The sequence below is a fragment of the Hemibagrus wyckioides genome, linkage group LG12, assembly GCF_019097595.1.
Source record: "Hemibagrus wyckioides isolate EC202008001 linkage group LG12, SWU_Hwy_1.0, whole genome shotgun sequence".
Lineage (NCBI taxonomy): Eukaryota > Metazoa > Chordata > Actinopteri > Siluriformes > Bagridae > Hemibagrus > Hemibagrus wyckioides.
The window spans coordinates 14,280,217-14,299,082 of NC_080721.1; the positions used below are offsets into that span (position 1 = coordinate 14,280,217).

Below are 18,866 nucleotides of genomic sequence, written 5' to 3' on the forward strand. Positions count from 1 at the left end.
GAAGAATGGTCAAATATTCCTATAAACACACTCCTAAACCTTGTGGGCAGCCTTCCCAAAAGAGTTGAAGCTGTTATAGCTGCAAAGGGTGGACCGATGTGATATTGAACCCTATGGATTAGGAATGGGATGTCACTTAAGTTCATATGCAAGTCAAGGCAGGTGAGCGAATACTTTTGGCAATATAGTGTATATATAAATAACAAATTTGATAAATTGTTCATGTTTTGATTTAGAATTGAATGTACAGTGTTCCCAGTTCATTTGCGTTTATTGAAATAAAAGATATTATAAGGATTTTGAGCTTTACTCACTTTTGTTAACACACTGCTATTATTTTGAACACAACTGTATCTCAAGCCATGAAACTTCAAACATATTAGACAGACAGGAACTGCAGAAGAACAAACACAGTACTAAAAGAACAGTAGAATAAGACACGAGAGTAATGATGTCTCTCTCTTGTTAACTTGTTGATATACGGTTCTTTACTCGTACTGTTTAAGTAGAAGTATGAAAACAGTCCACGGTCATCACCAGATCTCGAAGAGCTTGTCTTTTTGGAAAGTCTCTTCACTAATTCTGTTGTTGTTGAGTCTAAACACACAAAAAATATAAATATTTAAAATTTAATTAAAACGGTCCATAACCATCTATATGCATATATCCAGTGTACAGTAAGTGTGTACAAGCACCACAACCACACACGCACAAACCTACCGAACTGTCTGTATGTTGCTGCTGGTGGAAACAACTGTGTAGATTCTTCCTGCTAAACGGTCATCTATGGTATTGTGACTCAGACTAATAACAACAAACATACACATACAATGAGTGCAAATGTAACTGCAGATAATATACACACACACTCTCAAACACACACACACACACACACACAGTGTATACTCACTCCAGGACCTTTACTTTATCCAGATGTGGTAACAGCAGCTCCAGGCCGTGATCAGTGAGCTTGCAGTGGCTGAGGTCCAGTTCTGACAGACCATCAGAAAATTCCAGAAACAAAGCTAATGATCTATAGTCATGGAGGTCCAGAGGTGTCTCACTGAGGTCCATTTCTCTATTCAGTGCCTTTGAGAGGGACATAACATGTCTCATACAGTCTGACTCATTCATCACACGGAGAAGAGCCAGGAACCGGAGCAACAAAGGTTTACTACAGCTGAGTAAGAACAAGAGAGAGAGAGAGAGAGAGAGAGAGAGAGAGAGAGAGAGAGAGAGAGAGAGAGACTATTTAGAACACGGCCAGTTAAACCTTTAATAATCACACAATGTACATTTCAGTTTCTGCCACTGAGTCTTGACTGAGCTTTGTCCTGTATGTGTCTCACCGTAGTCTCACAGTATGTACAATAAGTAAGAACATGTCCACTCCAGTGTCCTCCAGTTCACAGTCCTCTAGAATGAGCTCTGTATGTTGATGAGATTTCTGGATGGCAGTGCTGATGTCTCTGCAGTCCTCAGTGGTCAGATTCAGAGTGTTATTCTGTGTTTCTGTGCTCAGATCTAATCCAGTGCTACAAGAGAAGTCCAGTCTGTTCTGCAGAGCAGAGAAAAGTGCTGCTGCTGCCCCCTGCTGGAGCTCAGAGATACTGCAACAGTGGAGTATCTTCAGCAACAGGGACCTGTCAACACTGAGAGCAAAGAAAAGAAGCATTTTAAGTGTTACAAACATTTATGTATTTGTATCTATTACTGCAATTTCTGTTACTTAAACATGTAGATTTCTTTTCCAGGTATTGTCCATGTGAACACTGAGTTACCTGAGCTGAGAAACTCTGTTGAACAGAGGCAGAATCTTCACCAGCTCCCCCTCTGGTATGGAGGTCCACAGCAGGCTCAGAGAGACAGATGTACAGTGTTGGAGGGTGAAGCACAGGGCAGTACAGTGGTATGAGTCCAGCTGTGTATTGTTCAGGTTGATACAGTTGTGTACTGAACTCAACAGACTGGACACACAGTGAGCAGAGCCAGTCTCATAGATCTCTCTGATGATTGACAGCGCAACACTGGGGTTCAATCTGTGGAGGTTACAAACACATCCATCCATAAATTTAACTCTCAATATTATTCTTCTGTTAATCCAATACAGGAGAGACAATATGAGATTTGTTACACGTTACATTTCTACCTTCTTACCGTTTAAACTGAATTTCAGACAGTAGAGGAAGAATCTCTCTGGTGTGTTTATATGTGATTTTGCTCTTTCTGATGTTCACACTAATGCGGCAAACTCGCTGCTGGAGAAAATAGATAAGCTCCTCCCAACTGAGAGAACAGGAAGTCAGGTCTCCTCCCACCTTCTCCAGGAAAAAGCGGGTCAGTTCCCCATCCTGAGCCTCATACAGCAGACCAGTAAACTGCTGGAGAGTCGCTTTTGATAATCTACACACAGACACATGATGTTTAAAAATAAAAAATACTGACCACTTTTCCACAATAAAGATGTAAACTGTGAACTGACCTGATATTGAAATGGCCAGGATGACGCATGAGGCTGATGAGAGACTGAGCCTCCATCCTGCACTCAGTGAGGTTCACACAGTGAACAGTCCAGATGTTCAGGAGGGAGGAGAAACTGCTCAGAAATCTGAAGATCTCTGGGTTTGAGCTGTTAAAGTCCAGACAGAGCTCCTCAATGACCAAAGAGCCACCGGCTCTCACTGCTCGAAATGCTCGTACCATCCTCCCTACCACACGCTCACTCAGGCTGACAAACGTTCACACAAACACATTCATCAAAGAGAAATTCACAGTCCAGATCAATTTCACTAAAACATGTCAAACCTTAATGATGTTACATAGACTGGAGTGAAAATAAAGAAACTGATTAATAACACATACCAGAGTTTCTGTAGGTGTGTGGTGTGTCTGAAGAGAAGTCTGGCCCCTCGGAGAGAGATGGCTTGGGGTTTCAGAGTGAGTTTGAGTTTAGAGTCTGAGAGATTCAGTAATTTCCCCACAGCCCTGCACTCACGAGTGGTTAAAACCCAATCTATAATGAAGATGAAGTCCACAGCAGCAAAGAAAGCCCTCACCAGCTTCGTGTCTTCTGTGTGGTCAGCAGCTGCTTTACTTAAACATGGAATTAACGTTTCTTCACATCTAAAACAGACAGGTTTAATGAAAAACATGAATGGAGCAACTTTTAAATTGTTGTTTATAAAATTCCAAAATAACATGCTAGAGCTGATACTATATGTATTAGTCACAAAATCCTGGTTTTACAGTGGAATTCTGGGAAAACAAATGAAATAAATTACTGTTTAGTTTCCTAAAAATCAGAACTAAGAGTAACCTGAAAAATCCTGCAGATTTTAAAGTTTAACTGTCTTAAACATAATACTGAAAGTGCTGAATTCGCAATATTACGTGCTGAAAGTGCTGATTCGAGATTATCATATTAAATAAGATGTATGACTACAAAACAGGAGCTTAGACAAATTTTTATCCATTTTCAACTCGAAATACTATCAGTTACAGATGAAATACAATTATGTAGATGACTAATCAGAATTAGGAAAGTTCTTCTGAAGATGAGAAAGATAAGATGAACAGATTATTCAACTAATTTATATAATAATGGACAACATATTACAGAGTGCACTTTAGATTTTGTCTCTATTAACACTAAAAAAAACTTATATTAATAAGCAAGGGTGTAGGTGTTGATCTGTAAGATGCAGCATTCAGATCAAACCTGAGCTGTGAGATGTAGGGCAGACACTGAAGGAAACTCCTCACTTCACTCTCTTCATCTGACCAGTCTATCAGCTCCACTGGTTTCTTCTGTGTTTGGAGTTTCAGCACTTCTAGGAGGAGGGAGACTTTTCTCTCGGAGAGCTTTATGGACCAGACTGCAGGAAGTGACCGGTAAACTGGCAGCAATGCTGGAAGGACACTCCTGTCTGTTTTACTCTCATACTGCTTCACATGTGAGAACAGATCCAGCAGGAATTCACTGTTATTCCATGTGTAGTGTTCTCCATAAGGAAAAGATGTGTGATTGCACAGTGATGCTAACAGCTCCAGTGATTTTCCCCCTGTGTGTCTGTCACTTTCTGTAGAGTGATGGAGGAGACTCATCAGGAACTCTGCAGGTTTCGGCTTCTGGTAATCATTCCTATTTAATAAATAAACAAAAACAAATATATATGTAAGAAAGTAAACGTTTTATATTGTTAATATTTTGGATAAGCAAATATTTGCCTTCCATCATGATTTCTTTTATCCATCATCATGATAATTGTCAGGTATGACAAATCCACAAACTCCACTTCCCAACATGCACCACGGCCTACAGTCACGGCTGCACCGGACTCCACTTCCTACACTGTACATTCACTTCCTGGTCACCTGACTTCTGATCACACTCACCTGTTCTCAGTCACACGTGCACTCAGTCTACACATTTTATAGAGACTGAGGCCCTGTCCACACGAACACGGGTATTTTTAAAACCAAAGCTTTTTTATGCGGTTTGTCCGTTCGTCCACACGCAAACGCAGCATCCGGTCACTGAATCCGAACTTTTTTTGAAAACTCCTGCCAGAGTGAAGTTTTTTAAAAACTCAGTTTTCAGTGTTATTGTGTAGACAGAGAAACCGGAGAGTTTTGGCTTGTGAACAGGGTTGCCAGATTGGATTTAAGATTTCCAGCCCAACTACAGCTTAAAACCTGCCCATTTTAAAAATTCCCAGCCCAAAAGGCACACTGTTATAACTAATACAATAACAAACAGTTATTACAGTTAATAACTTTGTGATATTGGCTTAACGATTACAACGATTACAACAACGACTCTCCTGAACCTAATTGGCTAAACTGAACCATATAATTAAAACGTCAACATTACATAATACACTTTATTGTAAAGTTCCTTTGAATAGAAAATTAATAAAATATTATAATTATAGTTAAAAATAAAAACCTGCCTGTTGCATAAAAAAACAGCCCGCCCAATGAATTTCTTCCCAGTGAGATGTGACCAGAGAGGCCCAATTGGGCAGAAACGCACCCAATCTGGCAACACTGCTTGTGAAGCTGGCGTCTCAGGCTTCTGATTGGCCAATATGGCTTTACGTTTGAGATTATATCGCCACCTGTTGTTTTGGCATGCTCTTGACAGTGCTTCAGACAGGGTTTTTGTGTTTTCAAGTGGACAAGATTTTTTTTTAAAACAAAGGAGGAAAAACACCATTTTTAAAAATACCCATATACATGTAGACTAGCCCTTTCACACACACCTCATTCCTGAAGTACTGACTCAGGTTCTGCTTTGTTCCTGACTGGACCGAGCCTTTTCTTCACTGTTTCTGTTCTCCTGCTTTCAGTTAGTTTCTGTATCTTGTTCTCTGTCTTATTGTCTTGATCAGTCTGTTCTGTTTACTGATCATCTGACCTGTGTCTGCGTTTCTGACCATGAATTTGATTATTAACTCGGACTGTTTGTTTTAGTTTCATTAAAGCTCCTCCCCTGCATCTGCATTTGTCTCAGCATCTCAATCACAATAATTAGATAGCTAATATTAAAAGCTCACACACAGTCATATAAAATAAAATGTATGTTTAAAATTTGTAATTTTAAGGAAAAAAAAAGTCCACACAACTGCAGCTGTGTGAGTTAGAAACCCTCCCATTTTCAAAACTTTAACCAATAAACACATCAAATATGACCAGCTCTTTCAGAAACAATGAACCTCTTTATCTTCATGAAGTAGGATTTATGTAACAGAATAAATCAAAGAGGAAATAAGGTCCATGAGGAGGAGAAGTTTCACTACTGACAAAATCATATATCTTTTATCAGCTGTGGAGCACAGAGCACTAAAACAAGTCTGAGAAATCTGTAACTACTTACACTTTAAACCTGAGCTGTGAGATGTAGGGCAGACACTGAAGGAAACTCCTCACTTCACTCTCTTCATCTGACCAGTCTATCAGCTCCACTGGTTTCTTCTGTGTTTGGAGTTTCAGCACTTCTAGGAGGAGGGAGACTTTTCTCTCTGAGAGCTTTATGGACCAGACTGCAGGAAGTGACCGGTAAACTGGCAGCAATGCTGGAAGGACACTCCTGTCTGTTTTACTCTCATACTGCTTCACATGTGAGAACAGATCCAGCAGGAAATCACTCTGTCCTTCATGGAATTCCTCAAACTCTTCTCCAAAAGGGAATGTGTCGTAGCTGCACACTGATGCCAGCAGCTCAGTAAAACTCTCTCCTTTATCTGATTGACAGTCGACTGCTGCAATGATCAGATTCACCAAAATCTGCATGGATGAAGAGTCTGAATCAAACCTAGAAAGAAAAGAATTATGTTAATGAGCATGAATATCACAAAAATAAAAATAGAGACACTGAAAAGGTGCAAAGATCACTGAAGACTCACAGTAACCAGGTTAATAAAGACGTGATGAGAGCAGTGTTGGGAAGGTAATTTTGGAAATGTAATAGGTTACAGATTACAAGTTACTCTGTTTAAAATGTAATAAGTAGTGCATTTTGGTGGATTTTTTTCCACACCGCTAGCGTAAATCGACTGACTACTCCGTCACTTTTTATTATACAGAAACGAGTAATATATCATTCAAAACTAGAGGGTCTGTTTTTATTTCTGTACACTCACAATAATGACACAAACCCAGTGGCGAACCGTCAGGGCCAGCAAGACCTTCTCTGCTGGCCTAAATTCAATTCAATTCAAATTTATTTGTATAGCACTTTTAACAAAGAGCATTGTCTCAAAGCAGCTTTACATGAGAAACGACATAAGAAAACAACAAACATATAAACAGACAAACAGACAGACAGTCCTAGATGTTATCCCAAGTAAGCAAGCCTGAGGTGACTGAGGCGACTGTGGCAAGGAAAAACTCCCTTAGATGGTATGAGATGGTATGAGGAAGAAACCTTCAGAGGAACCAGACTCAAAAGGGAACCCATCCTCATTTTGGTGACAACTGTGTGATGCAGATACAGCACGTGTATAGTGTTATGTAGATCAATGAGGAGGTTGTTGTCCATGGCGCTGCTTGAATATCCCAATCCTCACAAGCAGAACCCAGCTGGAGCTGGATGCCACTGGAGCCGGCACAGTCTCTGTATGCCTCAGGATGGGTAGAAGAAGGGAAACAATGGAACAGCATTAGCGTAGCTGCTGTTCATAATATTAGCAGTACTAGATGAATGTGCATTTAATCAGATGTATGGGAGCACAAGGTTATGGGAAGTGTTAGATGTATGCCAGGCTGAAGAGATAAGTCTTTAGTCTACATTTAAACTGGGAGACTGTGTCTGAACCCCGAACACTGTCAGGAAGACTATTCCAAAGTTTTGGAGCTAAATACGAAAAATGCTGTACCCTGTTTTTTGGACTTTGATATTCTGGGAACTACTAGAAGTCCGGCATTTTGTGATCTTAAAGAGCGTGGTGGATTGTAACATGTTAAAAGACTGGAGAGATAGGTGGGAGCTCAACCAATTAGAGCCTTGTACACAAGCAGAGCTAATTTATAGTCAATTCTAAACTTAACAGGTAGCCAGTGCAAGGATGATAATATTGGGGTAATATGATCAAATTTTCTTGATCTGGTAAGAACTCTGGCGGCTGCATTCTGGACTAACTGTAGCTTGTTTATTGAAGATGCAGGACAACCACCTAGTAATGCATTACAATAGTCCAGTCTGGAGGTCATGAATGCATGAACTAGTTTTTCTGCATCAGATACAGATAAAATGTTCCTAAGCTTGGCAATATTTCTAAGATGGAAGAAGGCTGTTTTTGTGATATTGGAAATATGATTTTCAAAGGAGAAGTTGCTGTCTAATATTATGCCCAGGTCTTTCACTGTTGAGCTAGTAGTAACAGTGCATCCTTCTAGATGCAAGCTGAATTACGAGAGTTTCTGTGTACTGGTTTTTGGGCCAATAAGTAATATCTCTGTCTTATCAGAATTTAATAATTGGAAATTATCGGTCATCCAATCTCTAATATCTTTGACGATGAAACAATGGAAACTAATTCCATGCCTTCTAATGATGTTACCCAATGGAAGCATGTATACCGAGAAAAGCAGAGGTCCTGAAACTGACCCTTGTGGGACCACGTATTTCACTGGCACTACACTGGACAGTTCTCCATTTAAATCTAAAAAGTGGTATCGATCAGACAGGTAGGATCTAAACCATTTTAATGCCTGTCCCTGCATACCTGTGTGATCTTGTAAGCGATCTATGAGGATATTATGATCTATAGTGTTGAATGCAGCACTAAGATCAAGCAGGACTAAAATGGAGATGCAGCCTTGGTCCAAAGCTAAAATCAAGTCATTTGTGATTTTAACTAGTGCAGTTTCTGTACTATGATGGGGCCTAAAAACTGACTGAAATTCTTCAAGGATACTGTTTTCCTGTAGGAAGGAGCATAAGTGGGCTGACACCTTTTCTAATAGTTTAGATATAAACGGAAGGTTTGAAATAGGTCTGTAATTTGATATTTCATCAGGGTCTAGTTTCGGTTTCTTAAGAAGAGGCTTAATAACGGCTAACTTAAGAGATTTTGGGACATGACCTAGAAATAAAGAAGAGTTAATAATATTGAGAAGAGGCTCTCCAGCTGCATGTATCACTTCTTTCAGCAATCTGGTTGGAATTGGATCTAGCAAACACGTTGTTGATTTAGCCGTGGTGATAAGTTTAGCTAGCTCTTCCTGCCCTATGCTGTAAAGCATTGTAGCTTTAAGTGTGGAGCTATAGGCTGGTCTGGATCACCGGATGCCATCAGTGGTTGAACATCCGATATTTTGTTCCTGATACTATCAATTTTTTAGTGAAGAAATTCATAAAGTCCTCACTACTAAACTGTGCTGAAATACTCTCTCCAGAAATCTGATGTTTTGTTAGTTTAGCCCCTGTACTAAATAAGAATCTGGGATTGTTCTGGTTTATTTCTATCAGATTGCTCAGATGCTCAGCCCTAGCAGCTTTTAGAGCCTGTCTATAGTTGGACAGACAGTCTTTATACACAATTCTAAAAACTTCTAATGTTGTTTTTCTCCACTTTCACTCGAGGTTACGGGTTGCTCTCTTGAGGGCGTGAGTATGACTATTGTACCATGGTGCAGGTGTTTTATCTCTGACCTTTTTTAGTTGGATGGGGGCAACAGTGTCTCGTGTGCTGGTAAAAATATTGCCTATGCTGTTGGTTACTTCACCTAGTGCTTCATCTGCATTTCGGGATCTAGTAAGAAGTTGAGACGGATCTGGCAGATTGTTTGTAAATCTGTCTTTAGTGGTCAGTGATCTGAATCACTGACTTGCATTTTAAAATATATAATATTTTTTTTACATGAATGTGTATTAAATTATTCCCAATAGTCTATTCTCTACATTTCATAGCTTTTCTCTCGATTGCGCTGCTTCTAGTAGTGAATATTTATGATAAGAGTATTTATCCAATCATATTTCAGCCAGTGGCTGACATCATGTGTTGCTAGAGTGAAAATCTGCCGTAAGGTCTTCAGAATTCAAAGTGCAGGTTCCCGTAGTTTAAAATAAGTGGCAATGAAATTGTTACATTAACCAATCAGATTTCAAGTTGGCGTCACTGGGGCCATCTAGCAGGCGTACGATTACGTCAGCAATTTCCCGTCCTTTGATTGGATAGTTGGAGTAGTCAGAGGCAGCGACCCGCCTATATATATTGTTTCTATATTCACTGCATCTCATTTCGGATGCTGCGTCCTCCGGAGATTGCAGTTTGCTGCATACGGCATCAAGAATGTCTTTTCTGAGAAAAGTAACCGTCATAAAATGGACTATTCCTTGTGAGGTGTGAAATACTGTAGACTAATTTATTTTTTACTTGGTATTTAAAGGTTGATTAGTATCTATTGCTGTGGCTTCCAGGGGCGATTCTAGAATTTTCATTTAAGAGGGGCTCAGCCCCCAATGAGGGTATAATAGTAATAAATAAATAAACGAAATAAAATAAAGGTTTGACTAACAGGGTAGGATGGTAAACTTATTGCAGAATTCCACTGTATTGCATAGATGTGTATAACATTTGAGTATTGAACAAGCCAAATGTGAGTCTTCCTGATCACACACTCACACACTCACACACACACACACACACACACACACACACACTCACACACACACACACTCACACACTCACACACACACACACACACACACACACACACACTTGTCCTCTGATCCTCGCTCTGCGACGCCGCGGTCTGCGGATTAAAGAATGCGCTGAAAAACGGCAAACAGCCGAAGTCTGCCGCCGCGTTTCATATGAAATTTAAAGGGGACTGAGGAGATCACCAATTTGTGTACAGTTTATGGAGAATCGCAGAATTTTAGGAGGGCTGAGTAGAAAATGTCAGGGGGTCATAATGATGGTATAGAGGTGGATTAATTCAGGAAGGACACCAGCAAAGGCCTAGGTGTGAAATGCACGGTCCGCCACTGCAAAAACCATATGCTTTTATAAAATAAAGACAGGCTAGGTTACATACCTGCAGATGCTTCCTCAGGTTCGACATTGAAGTCTTTGATGTTGAATGCATTTTAACAGCCGGCAAACAAATTTTGCACTGAACTGTTACATTTGCCCCTTATTGGATTTTAGGATGAAATTATTTTTAAATTTCCAGGACTGAAATGCATTTTTATCACTCGCCATGGTGGCAACTCTCAAGGTGTGTTTACATGGACACTTTTTAATCTGATCGGAGTGAATTCAGTCATACTGACGAATCCAATAGTAGTGTTTACATGAACGCGGTATAAAGTAATCAGATTGTTATGCGCTTTTACATGAGACATGATTAGAATCGGATTAGATCTTTTGACATGCGCACAGTCCACGAAAACAGGATTTCCACCGTAACATCCGTACGTCATACACCATTCTTGTGTCATTGCACATGCGCAGAACTTTCCAGGAACATATTCCATCCGATTAAGTGTTTACACGTCCTCTCGATCGGACTAAAAATGGTTTAAACCACCCCTTACCATCCGATTGAAATTTTAATCGGATGTGGCAAATTCCATATGATTGACGTGTTTACATGACACTTTTTTAATCTGATTGTGCTTCTAGTCCTGTTACGATCGGATTACAAGTGTCCATGTAAACACACCTAAAGTAGCCTAAAGCTTTCAGCGGCAATAGTGTCCAACTTGGATTAATGTAATTGTCAGACTCGCGCGCAAATTCAAACCAGAGAACCAAATCAAAAGCATCAGAATAGCATTGCTTTAACAAATACTAGCAACAAATTAATATTAATTCAGCATATCCTAGTTTTTTGAAAGAAAATATTCAGATGTAACCCTATTTGTAATCTTTAACATTTTCATAAGTAACTGTAATTTAATTACACATTTTTCAAAGTAACTGTAACGAATTACTGTTACATTTATTTTGTAATTAAATTACATAACGCCATTACATGTAACTAGCTACTCCCCAACATTGGATGAGAGTCAACACTTTACCCAGTTTACTACTGCATGTGTCACAGTAAATCAAGGAGCAAATAATTTCACTTCAAATTCATAATGATTTGCTTTATAAGTAATAAATAATCTGCTGTTTTAGTCACATTAGTCATCCTAGTCTCTACCTTCTCATCATAATGATAAACTGACCAAAAATTATTCTCTGCTGGTCAGTCAGTGGTGCAGTAACATCAGATCAAATTTCACACAAAACACAAATCAGACAGTTCTATTTAACTGATGATCAGTACAGTAACAGGTGAGATTTTACCTTGTGTCTGTTTTCTTGACTCCCGATATACAAAATGATGATCTACAGAATGCAGTAATTCGGGTAACTGATGAAATTATCTAGATATTTAGCTGTGGGTCAATCAGAACTAGACTGTTAGTGTCTAGTTAGAAAAAGGCTTAAGATCCATTAGCTAAAAGGTTAATAATCATTAGCAACATGAATCAGCTGGAAGTGTATTTGGCATAGAGGAGTTTCGTGTGAAAGGCACTGCTGATTTTTCAGAAATTATTGTAGAGTATATTTAAACTTGAGATTGTATTTACTATTTTTTACTTATTTTATTTAATATATAATTTTTTTTCAAAAACTTAAAAATACTTAAACAAAATACAAACAAAATGCCTTTAACTTTGCTAATATTAGCCTGTTAACAACCAGTGTTAGCAGGTTTAAGGTAACATAGTTAGCTAGCTAACAATGACAGTTCAAATCAGTAACAGGGGTTAGTATAATTTGATAATAATCTGTATAATTTGCCTATAAACATAGGAACTTTGTAAACTTTCCCATTAAACATGAGCTCTGAGATCTTCAGCTGTGGAGCACAGAGCACTAAAACAAGTCTGAGAAATCTGTAACTACTTACTCTTTAAACCTGAGCTGTGAGATGTAGGGCAGACACTGAAGGAAACTCCTCACTTCACTCTCTTCATCTGACCAGTCTATCAGCTCCACTGGTTTCTTCTGTGTTTGGAGTTTCAGCACTTCTAGGAGGAGGGAGACTTTTCTCTCGGAGAGCTTTATGGACCAGACTGCAGGAAGTGACCGGTAAACTGGCAGCAATGCTGGAAGGACACTCCTGTCTGTTTTACTCTCATACTGCTTCACATGTGAGAACAGATCCAGCAGGAAATCACTGTTATTCCATGTGTAGTGTTCTCCATAAGGAAAATATGTGTGATTGCACAGTGATGCTAACAGCTCCAGTGATTTTCCCCCTGTGTGTCTGTCACTTTCTGTAGAGTGATGGAGGAGACTCATCAGGAACTCTGCAGGTTTCCGCTTCTTGTATTCATACCTAAAAAAAATGAACAAACAAACAAATAAACAAGTAACAGTAAATATGAAACCAAACTATTTTTATTGTTATTAATTTTGGATAAACTAAGATTTATCTTCCATCATCATGATAATTATCAGGTATAACAAATCCACAAACTCCACTTCCCAACATGCACCACGGCCTACAGTCACGGCTGCACCGGACTCCACTTCCTACACTGTACATTCACTTCCTGGTTCAGTCACCTGACTTCTGATCACACTCACCTGTTCTCAATCACACGTGCACTCAGTCTACACATTTTATAGAGACTTTCAACAGAGAGCTAGGACAGAAGTTTGTCGAAGCCACATAAAGTACAAAGTGTGCAGCTAGATGCAAACAGAGCAAAGACAAGACAGTGCAAAAACAAGTACAAAAAGACAACACAAACACACAGGACACTTAGCACCGAAAAAAAGAAAACGTGTGTAATGTAACTGTAACTGAAATTAAATAAAATGAAATGATGTACTGCTTTGAGAAACTGTAGAAAAACTATCCAACTAATAAAATATATGACTGTCACATATATGATTGTCACATTATATATATATATATATATATATATATATATATATATATATATATATATATGTGTGTGACAATCATATATGTTATTAGTTGGATATATATATATATATATAGCGGTCTGACAACATGTATTGTGCAACAAACTTTTTCAAAACTTAAACCAATAAACATCAAATATGACCAGCTCTTTCAGTAACAGTTAACATCTTTATCTTCACCAAGTAGGGATTATGTAACGGAACAAATCCAACAGGAAATAAGGTCCATGTAGAGAAGATTCACTACTGACAAAATCATATATTAATGTAAAAATCAGGCTCAGGGCCAGTCACATTCATTTGTAGAAATATTTTCTTAAGACAGTTCTTTTATCAGCTGTGGAGCACAGAGCACTAAAACAAGTCTGAGAAAACTGTAACTACTTACTCATTAAACCTGAGCTGTGAGATGTAGGGCAGACACTGAAGGAAACTCCTCACTTCACTCTCTTCATCTGACCAGTCTATCAGCTCCACTGGTTTCTTCTGTGTTTGGAGTTTCAGCACTTCTAGGAGGAGGGAGACTTTTCTCTCGGAGAGATTTACGGACCAGACTGCAGGAAGTGACCGGTAAAATGGCAGCAATGCTGGAAGGACTGTTTTACTGCCTGTTTTACTCTCATACTGCTTCACATGTGAGAACAGATCCAGCAGGAAATCACTCAGATCTTCAGTATTAGATGGCATCACTTCCTCCACTGTCTGCCTGATGTTTTGTGGTTGGTGTAGAGCTGATTTCAGACACAAATCCAGTAGAAATGTTCTCCATCTCTCTTTTTTGTCTTCCTGTATGAAGTCATACCTGGAGAAAAGTGAAAGAGTCACATTATTACAGTAAACACAGAGAGAACACTCACACATACAGAGAGAAAAATACAGAGGAAAAAAGTTTTTTTTTTTTTTTTTACTTTGCTTCCTTACATTTGTTTTGTTTTGTTATTGGAATACTCCTAGTTCAAAAGATGCAGAACTGCTGAAAACCACACCCCCTCCTGACCATGACCCCCCCTACACACACACACAAGCTGAGTAAACTCTCTCATATACTGATTACTGAAATGTATTTGTTTTATTTTTTAATATCACTCAGTGATGAAGAGAACGCTAACACAACAGACTGGATATAAATCAGACAAAAGAAGAAAAGAACTGAGTCTCGTTTCTCTCTTCATTAATAACCCTGATTTTACTGCAGCAATCTACCAGTTCTGATTAAAAAAGTGTTATTTATAAAAAAAATAAGTAAATAATTAATAATAAAATAAATAAATAAATAAATAAATAAATAAATAATAACTATAGAAAGCATACTCATTGGATTTCTATGCAGTTTTCTGCTTGAGTGTTAAAAATAAAATTAAATAACATGGGATTTTAAAAATATGTTTAAAAATAGATGTAATTATCATATAATAATTGAATAATCTGATTTTTATTTTCATGACATAGGAAGCAGATGATAAAGTTTATTATATTCAATCTATGTAAACTGCTAAAATGTTATTTTATTTGTAGCTCTAAATCATGGTGAGAATATTCACTGTGTGCCGTAATCAGAGTCACTTAAAGGGGAGTTCATCTTTTTTCACATTTGGAACGACCAGATTCAAGTAGTAAAAAGTTTTAAAAATTGGATTAGAAAAGATAACTTGACGAAAAATGGAATTAATTCAGGGTTTGAACTGATTATTCACATTTCAGGACTAAAAACAGAAAAGATTGAGCTGAAAATAATTTTATTCACTTTCAGTATGAGATATTTTATTCTAAAAATGGTGATGTTTATCTGCTGGAATATTTCATTATAAAAAATACAAACAGGGTTTTAATCAGCTGTGGAGCACAGAGCAGTAAAGCAAATCTGAGAAAACTGTAACTACTTACATATAAAACCTGACTGCAGGATGTGACCGGTAAACTGGCAGCAATGCTGGAAGGACACTCCTGTCTGTTTTACTCTCATACTGTTGTACATGTGAGAACAGATCCAGCAGGAAATCACTGTTATAAAATGTGTCTCGTTCTCCATAAGGAAAAGATGTGTGATTGCACAGTGATGCTAACAGCTCCAGTGATTTTCCCCCTGTGTGTCTGTCACTTTCTGTAGAGTGATGGAGGAGACTCATCAGGAACGCTGCAGGTTTCTGCTTCTGGTAATAATTCCTATGTAATAAATTAAAAAAACAAAAACAAATAAATAGGTAAGAAACTAAATATTTAATATTGTTAATATTTTGGATAAGGAAATATTCCCCTTCCATCATGATTTCTTTTATCCATCATCATGATAATTGTCAGGTATGACAAATCCACAAACTCCACTTCCCAACATGCACCACGGCCTACAGTCACGGCTGCACCGGACTCCACTTCCTACACTGTACATTCACTTCCTGGTTCAGTCACCTGACTTCTGATCACACTCACCTGTTCTCAATCACACGTGCACTCAGTCTACACATTTTATAGAGACTTTCACACACACCTCATTCCTGAAGTACTGACTCAGGTTCTGCTTTGTTCCTGACTGGACCGAGCCTTTTCTTCACTGTTTCTGTTCTCCTGCTTTCAGCTAGTTTCTGTATCTTGTTCTCTGTCTTATTGTCTTGATCAGTCTGTTCTATTTACTGATCATCTGACCTGTGTCTGCGTTTCTGACCATGAATTTGATTATTAACTCGGTTTGTTTTAGTTTCATTAAAGCTCCTCCCCTGAATCTGCATTTGTCTCAGCATCTCAATCATCCCAATAATTAGATAGCTAATATTAAAACCTCACACACAGTCATATATAATAAAAATGTATGTTTTAAATTTGTAATTATAAGAAATAAAAAGTCCACATGACTGCAGCTGTGCATTAGAAACCCTCCCATTTTCAAGATTCAAGAAGCTTTATGGTCATTTCAGCCACATATAGCTGATGCAGTACATAGTGAAATGAGACAACGTTTCTCCAGGACCTGGTGCTACAGAAACATACAACATAAAGTTTAAACACAAAACAACAACAGAGAGCTAGGACAGAAGTTTGTCGAAGCCACATAAAGTACAAAGTGTGCAGCTAGATGCAAACAGAGCAAAGACAAGACAGTGCAAAAACAAGTACAAAAAGACAACACAAACACACAGGACACTTAGCACCGAAAAAAAGAAAACGTGTGTAATGTAACTGTAACTGAAATTAAATAAAATGAAATGATGTACTGCTTTGAGAAACTGTAGAAAAACTATCCAACTAATAACTATATGATTGTCACACATATATATATATATATATATAGCGGTCTGACAACATGTATTGTGCAAAAAACTTTTTCAAAACTTAAACCAATAAACATCAAATATGACCAGCTCTTTCAGTAACAGTTAACATCTTTATCTTCACCAAGTAGGGATTATGTAACGGAACAAATCCAACAGGAAATAAGGTCCATGTAAAGAAGATTCACTACTGACAAAATCATATATTAATGTAAAAATCAGGTTCAGGGCCAGTCACATTCATTTGTAGAAGACAGATCTTTTATCAGCTGTGGAGCACAGAGCACTAAAACAAGTCTGAGAAATCTGTAACTACTTACACTTTAAACCTGAGCTGTGAGATGTAGGGCAGACACTGAAGGAAACTCCTCACTTCACTCTCTTCATCTGACCAGTCTATCAGCTCCACTGGTTTCTTCTGTGTTTGGAGTTTCAGCACTTCTAGGAGGAGGGAGACTTTTCTCTCGGAGAGCTTTATGGACCAGACTGCAGGAAGTGACCGGTAAACTGGCAGCAATGCTGGAAGGACACTCCTGTCTGTTTTACTCTCATACTGCTTCACATGTGAGAACAGATCCAGCAGGAAATCACTCTGTTCTTCATCATAATAATGATAGTATTTAGTATCTGGCATCACTTTCTCCACTGTCTGCTGGATGTTTTGTGGTTGGTGTAGAGCTGTTTGCAGACACAAATCCAGTAGAAATGTTCTCCATCTCTCTTTTTTCTCTTTCTGTTTAGAGTCAAACCTGGAGAAAAGGGAAAGAGTCACATTATTACAGTAAACACAGAGAGAACACTCACACATACAGAGAGAAAAATACAGAGGAAATACGTTTTTCCACTTTGCTCACTTACTTTTGTTTTTGTTAATGTTTTATAATAATTAGAAAAATCCTAGTACAAGCACTACGTAATACCTACTGAAAACCACACCCCCTTCTGGCCACGCCCCCTCTCACACAAAGGGAGAAAACTCTCATATACTGATTACTGAAATGTATTTGTTTATTTTTTAATATCAATCAGTGATGAAGAGAACGCTAACACAACAGACTGGATATAAATCAGACAAAAGAAGAAAGGAACTGAGTCTCATTTCTCTCGCGCTCTCTTCATTATTAACCATTAATTAATAAATAAATAAATAAATAAATAAATAAATAAATAAATGGCAAAGTGTATAGAAAGCATATTAAATGGACTTTTATGCAGATCTCTAATCGAGTCTAAAAAATAAAATAAAAAACATCGGATATTTAAGATATGTCTAAAAATAAAAATAAATGTAATAATCCTACAATAATTAATGATCATTTTTCTCGTAATAGAAAGCCCATGATGAACATTATTAGTGAACTTCATATTTAAACTATTTATTACAGTTGCTTAAATCAAAACAATTACTGCACTTGGAGTCATAAATCCATCTGATTATAATTTATCATGCAAAATTATCCTCAGTGGATAAAAATATATATTGAAACCCCATGTATTGACAAAAAACCTGTCTGAGGTGACCAGAAATGACCAAATGAATATTTTAGAACTGAGTTTCTGATTTTCTGAGTGAACATTCAAAAGTGAATGTTCTATTTAGTTTTATACATGATTTCATGTTCTTTAGCATTCAGGAATAGGAGGATTTTTTTAGTATTAACTTTTCTTCATTAATTTTTGTTCCAAATTTTTTCATTTTTAAATTTGGAAGTAAAATGCAGACAAATCCATTTGAAGCAAAAAAAAAAAAAAAAAGGTGCTGAATAGCAGTATCTGGAAAAAAATCCATCCCTGAGTGTGATGTGATAGCCTCGGTCTACCTGTTGCTATTATCTCAATAGCAAACTATTGCTATTATCTCAAACTCGCTTGCACCACATGCTGGTGAAGTGGAAAAGCAGCAGGTGTCGATTATGCATCAATGTTCGATTGCTCTTTCTGCGATACCTGAATGTGTAATGTTGAATTTCTTGGCGAATTTGAATCACTGAATTTGTGGAAGTGGAAAAATACACACTGAAAAGTCTTGTCAATTATTAAAGGTTGAATTTTAAAAATCTGAATATTTAATATTGAAATTTTAAACAATGCAATTTTGGGTCTCCACTTGAAAAATTCACAGCTTGTTGAATTGCAGAACCTTAAAATGCGAGCACTG

The 18,866-nt window shown here is 37.7% G+C and overlaps 1 protein-coding gene across 2 annotated transcripts in view; it reads right to left on the reverse strand.

Annotated features, from left to right (window-relative positions):
* Positions 1–349: 349 nt before the first annotated feature.
* LOC131362771 (uncharacterized) overlaps positions 350–18,866 on the reverse strand; it is a 28,477-nt gene continuing 9,960 nt past the window's right edge. Inside the window, exons 8-21 of one of the 2 annotated variants that reach the window (XM_058405036.1) lie at positions 17,029–17,457; positions 15,330–15,608; positions 13,834–14,247; positions 12,418–12,849; positions 5,879–6,316; positions 3,719–4,141; positions 2,863–3,123; positions 2,483–2,728; positions 2,158–2,403; positions 1,782–2,039; positions 1,350–1,652; positions 911–1,180; positions 721–804; positions 350–597 (exon numbers count right to left, since the gene is read on the reverse strand). In XM_058405036.1, the coding sequence (XP_058261019.1) occupies positions 534–597; positions 721–804; positions 911–1,180; positions 1,350–1,652; positions 1,782–2,039; positions 2,158–2,403; positions 2,483–2,728; positions 2,863–3,123; positions 3,719–4,141; positions 5,879–6,316; positions 12,418–12,849; positions 13,834–14,247; positions 15,330–15,608; positions 17,029–17,457 (4,147 nt within the window). In that variant the 3' untranslated portion in view covers positions 350–533. The remainder of the gene's footprint in view (positions 598–720; positions 805–910; positions 1,181–1,349; positions 1,653–1,781; positions 2,040–2,157; positions 2,404–2,482; positions 2,729–2,862; positions 3,124–3,718; positions 4,142–5,878; positions 6,317–12,417; positions 12,850–13,833; positions 14,248–15,329; positions 15,609–17,028; positions 17,458–18,866) is intronic. The other variant, XM_058405037.1, reaches the window with a different exon arrangement.